The sequence below is a fragment of the Asterias rubens genome, chromosome 16 (genome assembly GCF_902459465.1).
Source record: "Asterias rubens chromosome 16, eAstRub1.3, whole genome shotgun sequence".
In the NCBI taxonomy this organism is placed as follows: domain Eukaryota; kingdom Metazoa; phylum Echinodermata; class Asteroidea; order Forcipulatida; family Asteriidae; genus Asterias; species Asterias rubens.
Window position 1 is genome coordinate 6,102,272 of NC_047077.1, and position 18,703 is coordinate 6,120,974.

General features: G+C 40.1%; 2 protein-coding genes across 6 annotated transcripts in view; one reads left to right on the forward strand and one right to left on the reverse strand.

The window, feature by feature from the left end:
- The window catches only part of LOC117301159 (protein kinase C-binding protein 1-like), a 37,571-nt gene extending 29,732 nt beyond the window's left edge, over positions 1–7,839 (forward strand). For 3 of the 5 annotated variants that reach the window (XM_033785056.1, XM_033785055.1, XM_033785060.1), the window contains 5 exons: positions 603–765; positions 1,591–1,715; positions 2,380–2,547; positions 5,405–5,551; positions 7,182–7,839. In XM_033785056.1, the coding sequence (XP_033640947.1) occupies positions 603–765; positions 1,591–1,715; positions 2,380–2,547; positions 5,405–5,551; positions 7,182–7,457 (879 nt within the window). In that variant the 3' untranslated portion in view covers positions 7,458–7,839. The other 2 variants (XM_033785057.1, XM_033785058.1) reach the window with 2 other exon arrangements.
- Positions 7,840–10,894: 3,055 nt separating this feature from the next.
- Positions 10,895–18,417, reverse strand: LOC117300893. Its single transcript, XM_033784753.1, has 3 exons — positions 18,257–18,417; positions 15,051–15,669; positions 10,895–13,900 (listed from the first exon to the last, which is right to left on the reverse strand). The coding sequence occupies exons 2-3, from the start codon at positions 15,614–15,616 to the stop codon at positions 13,810–13,812; spliced, it is 657 nt and encodes a 218-aa protein (XP_033640644.1). The 5' UTR covers positions 15,617–15,669; positions 18,257–18,417; the 3' UTR covers positions 10,895–13,809.
- Positions 18,418–18,703: the final 286 nt, after the last annotated feature.

The following is an 18,703-nucleotide window of genomic DNA, read 5'->3' on the forward strand; positions in this document are numbered from 1 at the left end:
CGGTACGTTGAAATCTTGGAATGCTGAAACTTGCCTCTCATTGAGCGAAATATAATGATGCACAATGGCGGCATTACAAGGAAAACATTTGGTTAGAAACCTGCAGCAGGGCAAACCGTTTGCACGTTCAAACGCGTACTTCACCAAAGCATGCAGCACACAACATTCCCGGTTTGATTTCTACGACACAGGCACGCACATCAACCTCTACCCTTGCATGTACACATTTATACCCCTGGGTGAAGAGAAGCAATTATAGTAACGTATCTTGCTCAAGAACACAAGTGTCACGACAGGGACCCGAACCCACAGTTATTCCTCAGCATCTCAGCCAATAAAAAATGCCCACATTATACATGTATAGCTATCATGTGCCCTAGCTTGCAATCAAAATGGCGAGGTTTATTACAAGAGGGCGCTGTTTCAGCCAATAATGTAGCGGCTATCAGGAAAACCGAAAGCAATGATCAAAGATTTGGAACAAAGTCTAACACTCGGATGACTTAAATAACCACCAGAACATGAATTTGATGCTCTTAACCACTCGGCCATGACAACCTACTTTACCTTTAATTTATGGTAACCTATTGCTTGGTATTTAGGTATCCACAGCTGTTGAAGGCGTATTAAATGACTTCACTAAAGACATGAAAGATGGGATGCTATTAAAGGATGCTAAGAGTGAGATTGAGGATCTTAAGATGGAGGTACAGAGACTTAAATGGGTACAGGAGCAGGAGAACACAGAATACAAACAGATCATGGGTAAGAAGACGTTCTTTGTAAGAAAAGTTTCCCGTAGAAATTGTTTTGGACTTACAGCTTAAAGGAACACGCTGCTGAGTTGGTCTATAAAAAGTGTTTATAACTGTTTGTTATACAATGCATATGGTTGGAAAGATGTGGTAAAAGTAGAAAACAATGATCCACACAAATTTGCCTCGAAATTGTGAACTAACGCAATCTGCCATTTATGGGAGTCAAAAATATGACTCGACCGATCCAAGGCAACGTGTTCCTTTAACATTGTGGGAAAACAATCTACAGAAAGACTGTTAGTGCTGCACGCTGCATGTGGCTCCACCGCCATACTTTTAGTAAACTTTTGCCATTGGGCAGCGTACAGTACTTGCACATCAGGGCTAAAATGGAATGGTCTATAGATGGTTTGTGATGACATCATGGAAATATTTCCTATGAGTAGAATTTTTAACTTTGCAAGGTGGAGATACAATCTAGAGAGCTTTGTGGTAACACCATGGAAATATCTCCCATGAGTAGGATTTGAAACTTTGTATGGTGGAGATACAATCTAGAGAGCTTTGTGGTAACACCATGGAAATATCTCCCATGAGTAGGATTTGAAACTTTGTATGGTGGAGATACAATCTAGAGAGCTTTGTGGTAACACCATGGAAATATCTCCCATGAGTAGGATTTGAAACTTTGCATGGTGAAGGTGAAACCTAGACAGGTTTGCGGTAACTCCCGGTAGAAAGGAGGTAAATTTTTGCTCTTTACCGCTCGGCCATGACGCCCATGTATATCAAAGCTTTGAGATTGATGTTTGATTTGTTTATTTCCCACTAGATCTTGCCTTAGCTGAGATGAAGGAGTGTATGGAGGCAGAGGCTGCTGTTGCCATGGAGAATCTTAAGATGAAACTAGAGACAGAGAAGCAAGATGAAATCAGAAAGACAAAATCAAAACAATGGGTGAGAAAAAAATAGGTCATCTTTTATCATATTATAACATTGTTTTGTGCATCAAAGTCACAACTCAGTTTTTTGGGGGAAAGGTTTTACACATGCTTTGAAAACATTCAAATCATTGTTGTTGTTTTTTGTGCATACACCTGGTTACTTAAATGACTGCATGACTTGTATGCAAGCAGAACTTTTTGGACACATGATCGGAAGTCAGGTGCAGCAGCTGTTGTAAGGATCCGAGAGTAATGGTTTTGCTGTGGCCCAGTCTTTTTGCCTCAGTATTTGCCTTGATCTTGGTCTTCCTAGATATTTGACTAAAGTCTTGAATGCAATATTGTATACCTTTCCTGAGGTTCCAAGCACACAATGAAGACACAATAGACTGTATTGAATATGACGTCACTACTCAAATATCTGCCCTCTAACATGGCGTCTGTGAGCATATGTGCTGTGGGGTGGGCGTGCATGTGCTGTAGAAATTAAACCGGGAACGCTGCGTGCTTCATTGATGTACGCGTTTAGACACACAAACAGTTTGCCCTACAAGATGGCGACTTTCATAGCAACAAAGGGGTTATTCAATGCGGTCTATAGGGGATGGGGGTTACCACCATGTCCCAAATCAAGCTTCAAATGTAACATTGATATTGGATTGTTATTCCTTTCTTAGTGTGCAATGTGTGGCAAAGATGCAGTGTTTTTCTGCTGTTGGAACACTAGTTACTGTGACTATCCCTGTCAGCAGTCTCATTGGTCTACACATCGTAACTCATGCCAGCAAAGAGCCTCAGGAAATACCGTCATCCAAGTACAACAACTACACAACAAAGCTCAGCCTGTAAGTATACAAACATCGCTCATATTAGCACTGTAGTCTATTGGTCTATTGTTCTCAAATTCACAAGTTTTGACAACTTGTTGTATTGGCAAATGTGTTTGTGACTTTATTGGGAAACTGCGATTGACTCCTTCCCATTGACTATTGACTGTCTGCCCATAGTCTACCAGGTTTGGAGTCAAATTATATGCGTCATCTGTGAATACGTCTCTCTGCACAGTAAATAGCGCACGCAAAACTTCTGGCGTTATTCTCTAGGTGAATTGGGTCACTGTAACATTGCAGTAAGCTTCCAACCCTGAGCTCTTTCTGCCCTTGCTGTGGTGCCCTGTGCAAGGTTCCTGTGGTGCCCTGTGCAAGGTTCCTGTGGTGCCCTGTGCAAGGTTCCTGTGGTGCCCTGTGCAAGGTTCCTGTGGTGCCCTGTGCAAGGTTCCTGTGGTGCCCTGTGCAAGGTTCCTGTGGTGCCCTGTGCAAGGTTCCTGTGGTGCCCTGTGCAAGGTTGCTGTGGTGCCCTGTGCAAGGTTCCTGTGGTGCCCTGTGCAAGGTTCCTGTGGTGCCCTGTGCAAGGTTGCTGTGGTGCCCTGTGCAAGGTTCCTGTGGTGCCCTGTGCAAGGTTGCTGTGGTGCCCTGTGCAAGGTTCCTGTGGTGCCCTGTGCAAGGTTGCTGTGGTGCCCTGTGCAAGGTTCCTGTGGTGCCCTGTGCAAGGTTCCTGTGGTGCCCTGTGCAAGGTTCCTGTGGTGCCCTGTGCAAGGTTCCTGTGGTGCCCTGTGCAAGGTTCCTGTGGTGCCCTGTGCAAGGTTCCTGTGGTGCCCTGTGCAAGGTTGCTGTGGTGCCCTGTGCAAGGTTCCTGTGGTGCCCTGTGCAAGGTTCCTGTGGTGCCCTGTGCAAGGTTCCTGTGGTGCCCTGTGCAAGGTTCCTGTGGTGCCCTGTGCAAGGTTCCTGTGGTGCCCTGTGCAAGGTTCCTGTGGTGCCCTGTGCAAGGTTCCTGTGGTGCCCTGTGCAAGGTTGCTGTGGTGCCCTGTGCAAGGTTCCTGTGGTGCCCTGTGCAAGGTTCCTGTGGTGCCCTGTGCAAGGTTCCTGTGGTGCCCTGTGCAAGGTTCCTGTGGTGCCCTGTGCAAGGTTCCTGTGGTGCCCTGTGCAAGGTTCCTGTGGTGCCCTGTGCAAGGTTCCTGTGGTGCCGTGTGCAAGGTTCCTGTGGTGCCCTGTGCAAGGTTCCTGTGGTGCCCTGTGCAAGGTTCCTGTGGTGCCCTGTGCAAGGTTCCTGTGGTGCCCTGTGCAAGGTTCCTGTGGTGCCCTGTGCAAGGTTCCTGTGGTGCCCCTTCAAGAGTGAAGTTCAAGGCCTGTTGCGCCCACATAATGCGAGCGTTGGAGCAATTAGCATGACATCACAGATGAAGGTTAAGTTGCATAAAACCCTCAGTGTACACGTCTTTGTTGGATATGAATGGCACTCAGGCTTTGCCCCTTGGGCCATTCCTTTCCATGAACAACATGCACCTCGAGCATTAACCTATGGTCTATTCCTACACTGTTTGTTATCAAATACTACATATACATTCAAATAAGGCTTTGCTCTGTGTGTTGTAATGATTATGCTTTTGTTTAAAAAAAATGCTTTTCAAACTTTGAGATTTGACTTCACCAAATTATATCAGTACCGGTGACAATTAAACTCATGATGCTAACTCATTGTTAATATGTGGATGGTGAATATAACGTACTCCACTCCCACATGCTGCATCATTTTAGAACTCCTTTCCTGTATCCTGCTTCCCTACTACCTACATGTTTCTAGCTCAGTTGGATTTCTCTTTGTGTGTTGTCTTATCCTCTCTTGTTTGTTTAGCCCCACCTTGAGTGGTCATTAGCAAAGCAACACACATCTAGTACAAACCAACATTCCTACTCTACCCCCATCACACCAAACTCGTTCTCACTACAGTCTGTAAACGGAGTGGACGTAGTTGCAACTACGGTCTGCTTACGAACTTCATGGACGGGCTTGGAGTGGTTTGGCTGGGAAGGTGCTCCAGAACTTTGAGCCTGCTCAAAATATTTGGGCGACCATCCCATCCTGCAATTAGACGGCATAGCAACGTACTAAAAACAAGAAGGACGTATCTACTCCAAACGGAATTGACGTATTATGGATGTGCTATACATGGTGTGGGCATGTGCACGCAGACTGGGTCCATTTGTAGCACATTCATCCCGCTTACACACAGACCCAACTCATTACAAGAAAATAAGTGACTAGGGTCACATTGTATACTAGGGTCACATTGTATACTAGGGTCACATTGTATACTAGGGTCACATTGTATACTAGGGTCACATTGTATACTAGGGTCACATTGTATACTAGGGTCACATTGTATACTAGGGTCACATTGTATACTAGGGTCACATTGTATACTAGGGTCACATTGTATACTAGGGTCACATTGTACACTAGGGTCACATTGTACACTAGGGTCACATTGTATACTAGGGTCACATTGTATACTAGGGTCACATTGTATACTAGGGTCACATTGTATACTAGGGTCACATTGTATACTAGGGTCACATTGTATACTAGGGTCACATTGTATACTAGGGTCACGTTGTATACTAGGGTCACATTGTATACTAGGGTCACATTGTATACTAGGGTCACATTGTATACTAGGGTCACATTATAGACATTTCTGGCCAAAGCTATACGTTCTAGCGAGACCAAACCTGTTTTACAATTTTCTTAGCGACAATGTTCAGACGTTTTGAGAACTAGTTTGGTGTGACCAATCCTTTAGACTAGATATAAACTGATACATTAAGCCGTAGATCTAACAGTCCCTAATCCTCTTTATCACAGATTCCTTCGTCTTCCACCACGGCTAAAACATCCAGCGTGGTGTCTGATTTGATCAATATTATTTCCCCTGCTGGGAAAAGTGCTGCGGAGCAGCTTAGATTAATCTCAAGCCAGCAGAATAATAAGAGTGGTTCAGTAGCTAAACAGGTAACCCCTAGTCTGCATGTAAAGTAATGACTTCATGCACACGTATACCAGCTGTACAAATCACAAACCCAGGTGTGCATGTAGTAGTGACTGCCTGACTTTATGCACATATTATACATGCTGTACAAATCACAAAGTTTTTGTTTTGCACGTGAAGTAGTTTTTATTTTATCGACAACATCTGTTTATATCATACACTGCATTTTTCATGAATATGGAAGTTTTCATTGGAATAAAATTAGCATAAAGACACAAAAATACACTTAAAAATTGAAAATAAGGTGAAATGGGACAGAATGTGACTCTCCAAGGATTGCATTTAAAGAAGGACCCTTGATTATGCTTTTAATTTTTGTTTTCCTGGCTGACATCAACTTTTTTTATCTTCCATTGTCACTCACTCGTGTCTGTACTTTTTCATTCATTAATGATGTTCGGTTGTGTTGTTTTTCCTTTCCATGTGGGATTCATTACTTTCTTGTCATGTGTAGCTTTTTTTCATTTTTCTTTTAGCCCGGTTCATACTTCATGCGAATGCGAATGCGAAGCAAATTTGACGTGAATTTGACGTCACAACTATCGCAGCGATATTCACAAGTGAGTTGAACAGAGCTGAACTGCTGCGAATATTCATTGCGATTTTTGTGACGTCAACATTCGCTTCGCATTCGCAATCGCAGGAAGTATGAACCGGGCTTTACTCATGTGCACAGTCACAATATTTGGTACAATTGTGTTGTTTTGCTGTCAGTCTTATCAACCACTAATGTAGTTTCTTCAAATCATTTTTTAAGGTTTTGTATTAAATGAAGAGTTAAAAGTATTAGAAGTACTGACGTCAGACCTAGAGTTTCACCTCTGAACATGTTGAAAGGGCAAGGCCATTTTCATTTTGCAAAGGGCACTCCATTGGAAAATCTTTAAGTCAACGGGAAACTTTTGAAGGGGCACGTAGACCAAGACCAGGGGCATCGGAGGCCATGACCTTTGGGTAATTCACGGCCCGATACAAAATTCATAGAGTTGCTCTATACTTCTCCACTGTTCACAATGGTGTACGAAAAATAAGTACCATGGTTGTGGCTGTGCACTGGTTCATTTCATTGTGTACAAAACTCCTAGCATTGTTGCATGTGTGTCTTACAATGGTAGCATGGCTCATGGCTGAATCATACCCCACATAACTCATGTATATCCATCATTTCAAAATGTTGGTATCAATGAAAATCAGCTGGTTTCAAATCCCTTTCATGCTCTTGCGACTTTCTGCCTTACACTATCAATTACAGTTTTTTTATGTCCAGCTGCAATCATGAATGTTGATAAGATCTGGGCCCAATTTCATTGCTCTGCTTACCACCGAATTCTGCGCTTGTGATCACCATTCTCCGCTTGCATGGCAAGGGCTGATTTTCTGCACAAGTTGTGTAAGAGTAGAATGTGTAGTAATGTTGAGTACGCATGCACACAAGCTACAATTCCCCGCTAACCAGAGTAATATACTCTTGATGGAAGCACAGAATTGCCTGCTTCTGCAAGCGTCGATTCTTTGTTTATGGTAAAGCAGAGCCATGAAATAAGCCCTGATTCATTGGTTCTTGGCTGTTTCTAACCACGTCTCTATCTACAGCCTTCCCAACAGGTTCCAATGCAGCTTCGTCCAAACATCCAGCAACAAATCAATCAATCTTCAAACCAACCAGTGCATCCAAGCTTACATCAGCAGGTGCAACAAGTCATGCAGCAGCCACCAGCAAGCTCCCAACCTATACAGACACTTATTCAGTACGTACAGGCACCGCGGATGTCTGCCCCTCTTCCAGTTCCACAGTTGATCAATCATCATCCGTACCCTATGCCAGGAGGGAGAGTGGGGACAGGAGGATTACGCATTGTTAGACCTTAAGTATTTATATCAATCTGGACCCAGTTTCGTAGCTTTAAAAGTAACTACCTTACGTCTTGAGGGATTGGCAGAAATACCGAATATTTTTTCTTTGAGAGCACCGCTTGTACAATGAAACCATGACATAAAGCACCAGGATTTGTTGTTTCTCTTTCATGCAAATGCCATATTGAGCATCAGAATCGCACCTTTTTGCCCAACCACAAAATGTCCTCTTTGTGGTGAAGTGAAGCATTGCAGGGGAGTGCATTCTCTGACCTTCTGACCCTGCTTTGTAGTGTTAAAGTAAGGTCGTCATTTGGTCCTATCATCTGGGCCCAATTTCATAGTGGTGCTTTAGCAGAAAATACTGCTTAACAATTTGTTGCTCAGCAGAAATGCACAGGATACCAGTCACAAATTGTAAATAAGACATAGTAGTTTGGCTGGTTACCTTATTCTGGTAAGCATAATTTTGTTGTGATAATCTATATTTTGAGCTAAAGCAGCTCTTTGAAATTTGGCCAAGGTTGTATGAAATTGGACTCCACTCTGAAAGGATTCCACTGCCTTTATTATTTCATTGCCATAAAATGACCTTCCAAAATCACTCTTCCTCTTTTTAAATCTTTTCTGATGGAACCAGGGCCCAATCTCATAAAGCTGTCCAGCAGAAAAATACTGCTTAGCAGATTTCTATGCTAAGCACAAAATGGGTTGGGCACCAGTCACAACAATGTAGACTTTATCAACTTTATTCTGCTTAGAAATATTTTTCTGTGCTTAGCAAGTTTTTGTGCTATACAGTTTGGGTCGGCCTTAGTTGTTTAGAACAAATGTATGTGATCAACTGTTAACCTAAAGACAAGTTCAAACAGTTAGAAATCGGTTTGTTTTGTTTGAGTTATTCTTCCTCAAGTGTTAATATTTAGGTTTTATCATTAAGTGTTATCATGTTTTGTTTTTTGTTATTTTTTACCGAATTATGTTTTGAATTTGAAAGGTATATTTCTAAGACCCTGTTGTTTTTTATTTATTAAAAAATTGTAATTATGAAATGATGAGACAGTCACTCAAAGTGAATGTGATTATGTTAATCAGTATTAATTACAATTAAAGATTCAGTGGCATGTAAAATATATTACTTATTTTGTGCACTACTTTTAGTTAATGCATATTGGTTGTTAAGTCAAGTGCTGGATTAACGCATAAAACGTTAAATTTAAACATTAGTTTCTTTCTGAATTTGAATGCTTTTTGTGATATCGTTGTTTTGTTTTGTTTTTTAAACTAAAGTGTTTTTATTTGGGTAAAGACACTTTTCTGGAATCTTTAAGTAAGGGTGAGAGGAGGTTAAATGGCTGACTGTCTTATTGTGTCCAATAAAACAAAAACATCATTATGCCATTTAGTTTTTACAACTTTTCACAGTTTATATTATGACCCCTCAAAGGTTACGCGTTTCTTAGAAAAGGTGAAATGACATTAAATGCGAAGTTGGTCAAAACGAAATCCTTGGTGTGAGTATGACATGATTTATTCACTCACAGTGGCCGAGAACAACCATACACATTTTGCTCCCCAGTCTCTCAATGGCCACCGCCGGTGTCCTAGGGACTTCTGTCCGAATAATATTGAACCAGTTTTTAGGATGAACAATAAATACCAGAGCGGGATTTGAACCAACGTGCGGGTGTGGCAGGAGATTATGTCTCCCCCCCCCCCCCCCCCCCCTCTTCCACCCCTCGGAGATTCCCCCCGTCCACCCCACGCCCAATATCAGCTGGACGGGCTTCAAACTTTTTCTGAGAGCGCCCTCTTTTGAATCCTCTTCCTCAAGTCCATGTTAATTTATGGGCACCCGAATCTCCGGCAGACAGAATTCTCTGAGCTATATCTTGCTCTGTGTTGTTGGCGGTCCCTACTTTGCCAATATTTGAACAAAGATATTGGCCAAATAGGGAGACCAAAAACAAAGGCCCAGATAGCTCAGTTGGCAGAGCACCGGCACATCAATCCAGAGGTCGTTGGTTCAAATCCCGCTCTATTTGTTGCACACAATCCCTGAACAAAACATAAATCATTTTCGTGGTTTTCAATAAAACGGCAATGTTTTCCACACGATTATTTTACGGTTTGTTTATTGAAAACTAGAGGATACATCCAATGTTATATATATACTTTCTCCTAAATAAAATATTAACAATTTTTTTTTTTTTACTGTTGTTCTAGATCAAGTCTATTATTAGGCCTATGCTACATTCAGTTTTTAAATACCTTTAAAAATATGTGTTGCTATCATTTAACACTGTGACATTTTACCCTCCAACGGTGGATTTTTGAGTGAAGCCTCGTTCACTTTATACGTTATGTCATACAAAGTGTGAAAATCATCGGGTGATATATAAATAGTATCATTATTAACCAAAAAATGATCAAAACTGAGATGTTTGTACAATTCATTCATGGAGCCACATGATTAAATTATTATGATGGGAACAAAATGGATAAAAAAATGTAATAAATTATTACCCACAAGGGAATCTGACTGGGTAATTCGAAATAATTTTGGATGGAACGAAGAAATATGACTCGAGCTGCGACCAGGGATCAGTTTCACAAAGAGCCAAGATTGATCTTCACTTCAAATCAATTGTACTCGTAGTTGCTAAGTAAGTGTGATGTTACAATGCGAATCACCATGGTCTTTTCTGTGTGTGAAATCGAGCCCCGGAGCTCCATATTATATTAAGGTGCTGGCGCTCTGAGCTATCTAGCCCTTTGTTTGTTGGAGGTCTCTCTATTTTGTTAATATCTTTTTTTCAGGGGTGCCAGCAACCCGTAGCTGCTGTGTAGCCAGGGATCACATCCATGTTAACTATACAACAATAATTAAGCAGCTACATTACTTAATCGGGTCTTATCAACTGTGCATTATGTTATTGTTAATATTTGCGATTTAGGCCTACCCTACACTAGTTTGCTTTTGGAACACTAAACTGCGATATCTCTATGCAAGGCATTAAGAACAATGAAATTGAACATCAAGATCACCAAGTAAACTTTTACGACAGACTCTTAACGTTGACGTAACTACCCTTTACGACTAATACATGCACACTTTAACGTCAAATATTGTTTGAGATGTCTTGATTTAATACTGTGGCCCGCATGGCCCCTTATAGAGGTTAACCGCACCGGATTCAAACTCTGGTGTTTCTGATGATCAGCAGAGTTAGGACGAGTAACTGGTCCTAACTCGAGATAAGACTAGTCCTAACTCGAGATAAGACTAGTCCTAACTCTTTGTGAAATCCACCCCTGTGTCCTTAAGCAATTAGACTCTTTACCATGATGCCACGTCCTTCGGATGGGACGTAAAGCCGTTGGTCCCGTGTGTTGTAAACGCACGTAAAATAACCCATTGCACTTAATCGATAAAAGGGGTTCGCCCCAGTTTTTCTGGTTTGATTGGCTGCATATTGCGCCACAGCACCTTGTAAACCATTACACGTTTCTTTAAAGGAATAGGTCTTCATAAACTTCAAATCGTAACTCCGCATTTTGCAGGGAAATAAACGCTTTGATGCGCCCCTTCACTGAAAAAATTACTACGTTAATTTGTACAAAAGATAGTCAAACGTTATCACAAAGACTATTGAAGAAATTTTTTAAACCTTCCGGACTTACTTGTCTTTTGCAATGACTAATTACAATGTTGTTAAGAACTTACTTTTTGTTTGACTAATTGATAAACTGTTGACTGAACCATTTTAAACTGACTAATTGATATGGCATAGGCCTACTTTTATTGCCAATTGTAGGCCTATACTCGTAAAAGACTGGGATCAACACTGAACCCTATAAAGACAAAAATGAGAAGTCTCCATCTTGCAAGACAAGCTGGCCAAGTGAAAACCTCTCATTCGTTCCTTCATAATAAATGTAGACTCTTTATGTACATGATGTCATAACATTGGTGGGGCGAACCCAGCTATAAGCGGCCGTTCATTTGCCACTCTGTGCGCCGCGCAAATGTGACCAATCTTAAAATAGTGAAGTTCGCACGCTTTCCAGTCTGTTCGTTCTGTGTAACGTGTAAACCAGGGTTGTGGCTCGCGGCTCAAATAACTACGGACAAACTCTTACTTGTATGTTCCATTCATGATTATTGAATGTGTCTACATGCATAGATAGTGGGGACTGTGTAGGACCAAGAATGACACCCGGTAAGTACGCCAATTATCATGTTTTTATTTCGAGTTTTTTTGTGAGAGAATGGACAACGTGCATGTAACGTGATATCTCGATGTCAAAGTCAACTCGTCACGGTCGGTCGAGTTGTCTCAAAGGTTTCGTCGTCTCAATGTATTACCAGGTTTACCCTAAAATATGGAATATTCTAATGCTTCCTATAGGCGGTCTAACGAATTGTATAAGGTGAACTTGACATTCAGTCGACCGTCCTGTAATTTTTATGAAGTTGTGTTTGTTGTAAAACAGTTTCACTAGTGCAACGAATGTTTTTACCATAACGTTGAATGTTGTTGGACATCAATAACAGTGATGAAGTTAGAAGTGTCCGGGAAGACTGATTATTTGAGTTGTAGGACTAATTAAAAGACTAATACTTTTTCATGTAGGACTTATTAATTTTCTTGAAATTGTTGCACTTTACTAGGTATCTTTAGAAAAATTTGTAAAATTAAGCCAATTGAAAGACGATATAATAGGCATATTACTTAGTCATCATTGACTAGCCTATATGTGATTTGACTAATCTTTCGATTGCGTGACAAACTGACTAATCTTTCGATTGGGTGTGACAAATTGACTGTAAAATTAAACCACGTAATGACAATTTCTTATTCAGTGTAAGAGTGTGACAAAGCGCTCTATAAGAACCGAGTATCATTATTATACAAAATAATTGATTACACAAAATCTGAATTTGTAAACAGGAACGTAGGGCCTAATATTAACAAAATGGGGATCAGTCGTCGATTTCACCATGCGCTTCCTGACTTTAATCTTAGGACTTAGGACGTCAGGACGCAGTGAACCCATCCTAACTCGAGATAGGATTTATTTTTTTTGTCTAAGAATAACATGGCGGTCAAATAACGTATGGACATTTTCCATTGTCGTTGTCATGGACCGCCGAATGTTAGCAAAATATCCAATTGTGTTAACAGATGAACATTTTGTTGCAGACTTACAATGAAATAAAATGCCTCCCATTGGTTGCTCTGCTTCACAAAATTAACACTACTTTTTTTAATAGCTGATGTGTGACATTAGTATATGGTTTGGCCTTCTGTTTTTGTTGTTTATTTATGGCTTTTCATTTTCCAAACTCGGTTGGCAAAAACTCGGGCTGTGTAATTGCGATAGAAAGTTCGTTTACCAACCAAAGCAGACGTAGTACCAACCCTGAATCCTACTGAATCTCAGAGAGCTCCTGCATGAGAGCTGTTCAAAATCACGTGGGAGCCACGTGTCTATAGCCCTGGGAACCGACATCCCGGCCCTGGTCAAAGGGTTTGATGTTCCTTGAAATATTCGACTACGAGTGCAAAATAATTTCAAGTTTTTCTCCTCACATTTATGTGTGGACAGCAAAATAGAAAATGGTGGCCATTTTCAGTATAATTTAGTTGAATTAACTTACCAAATCATTAACTGTTACTAAACGTTTGTATGCCTATATCTATCAAGTAGCTTTATGCAATAAACATGAATTGTATAAGAACTATGATGTTATTACTTTAACAAACGCACAAACCATGCACTTTTTTGTGAAAAGCCTTCTAGGCCCAAGCTTGTTAAATTGCACATTACACCGACATTTTACATTTAAAATTTGTCCCTGCATCCTTGACAACTTTATTAGAACGTACTCTGTTCAGTTAGGCCTCATTGTGTGCGTCATAAAAACTGTCTCTCATAAAAGCTAACAGCGCCGTAAAATCTGTTCTCAAACAACAACAATGCCTCAAGATGATCAATCTCAGGATGGCGTCGCCATTTTTATCTCTTCTTTGTTCGCACCAAATTTCAGTCTGGTTACTCCACTTTAAGCACGTATCCATCCAGAACCTAGAGGTTACAACGTATCGATATCATAAACGTATGGGCTGTTCCAGTTTGAGAACACTGGTTACCACTCCATTGTGGCAATACCACAATCCGATGGCTTTAATTGGCCTAACCAGCAGCTGTTGGGAACAGTGACGTCATCGATATCTGATCTTCTCCAGAAAGGAAGAGTTGCATACTAATACATTATGTCAGTTATCGATTACAATATCACGCTCTGATACTGTGGTATCATGGTGAAAATATTCTCGAGGAGGTGTTTCTCAATGCTGGTTTAGAACGTGACCTCATTGTAGGGTGGTGGCGGAGTAGATGGTGAATGGCTGCTGTTTCTACCACTCACAGGAAACGAACCACTCACGTTCCTATAATAATAGCAAATATATAATATGGCTAGTTCAAATAGAGTTTATTAGTTAGAAAACTTGTACGTTTTCAAGCTGTGGATGGACCTTTCCCGAACCGTGAACCCCACTGTCCTCTTTTGTTCTAAGGTCACCGGTTAGAATGTGTATACTCACATGATGAGCATTAGGCGTGTATAAAGTGTAACTAAGCATCCACTGTCACCATCAAAATCCATTAACAATGTTCATAAGCCTAAATGACACAGATTGTGCAAAACGAGGAAGTCCAAAAAGGACGAGAATTAAAGTAGCATGATATAATCACGTACACAGTCAGACCTTCCTGGGTGCAGAATTAGTACGGAAGAAAACAAAGAACTCTTACAATTTTAATGAATTGAAATGGCTGCACCGCATAAGTTTTTTTTGTAGAAAGAAGGTGAAGCTCAAAACTTGTTCAGCTGTAGTTTTACAATTCTTGTTTTTTATGCCATAGTTTTGATCCATACACACTCTCATAATAACCAAAGCCAAAAATCATCGAAGCTACTTTTAAGCAGAAAATATTGCCTACAAATTTGCCATAAGCAAAAATTAGCAGGATACATGGGACATGATAGGGATGGCAACCAAAGTCTAGTACTCATAAGTGTTGTGCTTAGCTTTACTTATTTGCGCTTAACTAGCTCTATGAATCTGGGTCCATTGTGGTTTCGTGGCTCCCAGGACTAAGGATTGTTGCAAACAATGTTCAGAAAATTGAAGTGGGAGGCTGTAACATGTTATGTTAAAGGCGCTGGATACTATTGGTTACTACTCAAAATAATTAGCATAAAATCTTACTTTAGGAGAGCTGAATGCTATATAGTATAAAACATGGTGATAAACAGCTCCCTTGAGAAAGAAGTAACTTCTAACTCCAGTCATAAAAGTCTTCAGGTCTGAAGTTTTTTATTATGCATTTGAAAGCACAAGGGTTTTTGTCAACAATGGTGTTTTTTCTCATTATTCTCTTGCAACTTCGATGACCAATTGAGTGAGTACAAATGTTCACATATTTGTTATTTTATGCATGTTGGGATATCACCAGGTGAGAATGTACTGATCTTTGACAATGACTATCCAAATGTGTCAAGTGCCTTTAAAACTGGAAATCTTGTATACTCACACTGGGTTATATATAGGAGGTGGTGCCACCGAGTTTGACTCAGTTATTCTCGTATCCGGGCCATACGAACACATCACATCCCCAGGCGCAGATTGCGACAATTGTACATCCACTGTCACCTCGTCCCCACTGGTCGCAGCTGGGCGGTAACTCGTACCCCTACATCCATCACTGCTGCCCTCACTCTTACAGTATGTTCCTCCCCACACATACATAATGCACCAGACTAAGAGCACAATCACGATCATAATTCCACCAGGTATGCACAGCCCGAGCAGGAAGGTACCAGGGTACAGAAATAATCCACAAGCAAGCATCAGAGCGCCGCACACCAACACACAGACCGACACTGCCCGCATACAGACGTAGAGGTTGCAGGTAGCATCACGGCTAGGGTACGAGGCGGATGATACTGATGTACCCCTATATGCACCCATGGGCATGCCATGACCAGCGGAGTACTGGTTGCGGATAACGGGCAGGTTGCGGATAACGGGACGCGATCTCTGTGCACCGCCCTTGAAGAAATTGTCAATATTTGCCTGTCGTTGTTTATAGGAAGCCATTGCGCCGACGTGTGCCTTGCTCAGAAACCCAACGGTTGATCCTTAATGCAATTCTAAAAATTTAAAGTAAAATAAAGAGACGTAAATTTATCACGAGTTTCACGTTGACAAGATAGTCTTTGGTAAATCTGTGATTTGATGACCTAGGCAACATCGAACAGAAATGTTTTGTGTTGCAACTGTCTCTTGAAACCCACCAAACAATAAAAAAAAAAGTAGAAAAGGGAAGTAGGCCTATATAGGGGAAAAATAATAAGCATAATTTGCATCAATAAAAAGGGCCGCTTTTGCCTCGATATATCCACTCACACGCCCTGTTAGAAGTAGAGTTGTCACATGAATTTGGCGTGCATAATGCGAAGTATAACTGTCTCTTGCCGATGGTAGCCTTTTCCCCTCTTCCTTTTCGAGGTGTGAAAACGAAACTTAATTATTTTACGCTACATTGCTATTATTCATAGTGATATCCAGACATGGCAGGCAGACGCATTGGCATATACCCAATGGGGTTTAACCAACTATTTTATGTTAGGCAGATTTATTTATTTGAGAGAAAGCTCTGCTACGGTTGCCACAACACTGTGACGTCACTGTGACGTTAAAAGTGGTCATCAATTTTGAAACCATTTGCAATTTTAAAGTTTTTGTTGTAATCAAACCTACCAAAAAGAATTATCAAATAATAATATTAAGGTTTGTTTAGTTAAGGTAAAAGAAAAAAACAGTTGTAATCAATTGTAAGCATTTTTTGTATCACCTTTTAAAACAAATTATCTGAAATATTTACTTTCCATTCGCTTAAATTTTACACCGCAGTCTGTTTCCTTTGGTTTATACTGGTATCCGAACCTTTAGGTAAACCCCTGGTTGTGAGACAGCAGCTACAAATCAATGTCCACATTTTTTGTATGATTCAACATTATACATAAACAATAAATCTGTGAAAGTTTTAGCTCAAATAGTGAAAAGAGACCTTATAATGTTTTCTGTTTTTCAAACATCGAGTTCTTATCACGCGTAATAAAAAGTAACTCTTTTACCAATTTGTCGAAAACGATAGCATTTCAGACAAATATATTTTAAGGAAACCTTTCTACTTTTACTAACTTTAAACCATGATAGTTATGTGTGAATCTGTGAACATATTATGTGTTTTCCGATCTTTTTTTTCTTTGGGGGGGGGGGGGTTAATAGGATCATGATGTTCGATTGTTGTAATCCTATAAAAATGTAGTTATACAAACAATAAAGCTTACCCGCGACAATTTAATTTCATTGTTAGCTTTTTTGTGATATCGTCAAAAATCTTGGGTGGTTGTGTCTTATAATTATGATACGCATGGAAAATAACCCGTAATGGAACACACAATTTGAGGACCGTTTCACGCAGAAACATTTCTCAGATTGAAATGTTTTTGACCCGTCTCTTTAAAACCATTACTCATTTGAAGGGAATCGTTTCTCTCAAGACATTATCAATAGCTGCAGTGCTTCGTACAGAGTAAATTGGTATGGTAACTCATTTCCCATTTTTAATTAATTTTATTCTCATTAAAAAGCGTTTTGGCTCAATTCTGTAAAAATCTGCCGAATAACGTAAATTGTGCAAATAATCTGAGTCAGTTTGATAACAAGAGTCTGACTATATTGAAATGGATCAAGACTAATGCGATGCTTGAATGAATAAAATCTTGCTGTAACGCGAAATCAACGGGAAAAAAAAATGAAAACTCACTAGATTTTGTTTCTTGATATGATATGACAATTGTAATATATATAATTACATTACTATTTTTTATAGCCCGTCGTGAGGTAAGCAACGTAGGAATAAATGCACACAATGATTGGTAATTATTCAAACAAGAAAAAACCCCGAAACAACCCCCATAAAAATCTTCATAAAAAGAGGCTTATTTTGGTATTAGACCTAAACATTTACTAACAATTTAAATAATATTTCGACTCCAATGCATAGCTCTGAATTAAATCGACAATACATTATATTTATTAAACTTGTTATAAAGGCAGTTATGATCTAAAGTATCGTTTATTGAAAAAAAAAAAAAAAAAATGTCATTAATTTGCATAATGATTGACAAACAACCCAAAACTTGCAACACGATTATACCATAATAACAAGTACTATTTGGTAGCCACATATTATAGTCCTACTATCCGCATACACACATTAAGCCGAGTGGACCCGATTGTACATAATGGCCTATTTAGACTAATGTATATCTACCCTACTTCCATACCTTCAGGCGTCTACGCGTATGTTATATTGCAATGCGGAATTCATATATTTGATTATCTTACCATGCGAGGGAAAAGGATCATTTAATCGTTTTAAGAATGTCACAAATATTACCGTATGGTGGTTAAAACCTCCCAAGAGACACGAATTAAAACACCCTTCGTCATTATCAAAATGATCAGCCTCATTACACCGTGTAAATGGTTCCTGTTACAGTTTCAATTGCATTAATTACTATTCACCAGTGCTAATTGCGTTCGATACAGTATACAATCACGTACCTTCACGTCAGTGTGGATCACCCCCTTAACTATTGAACAAACGCATCCATCTAAGTCAAACCTTAATCACAACCCTGAATATCTTAAATAAATTATACTTACGTTTAAAGATTCAGTGCTCAGTCCTGCAGGATATCCAGCGGTTAAATATGAGCTAAAATCATCGCTCAGCAGTAACAAAAAATAGGCATACAATATCGATTTGTAGGTAGAGCGCATCTGGAATACTGAGCGCTTATACAGACAGCATCACTAGCTGCTCCCAGTGGACTGCAGCATCTCCTTGCATCTGTGATTTTGTTTGTGGGTACCAGTGATGTGGTCGTGACCTCTATGTGTGGATAATGACATAGTTGGAACGCTTCCCTCCTGACAAGTCCCGTCGTTTGGCGCATAATGAAAACCGCGGGAAACTATTAAAGGGAAATAACAACATCTCGTCCACCATATTGGTATTAATAACAACAATTAAAGGCACTGGACACGTTTAGCAGTTGTCAAAACAAAAAGCATAAAATAAGAAATCTGTTAAAATTTTAACTCAAAGTT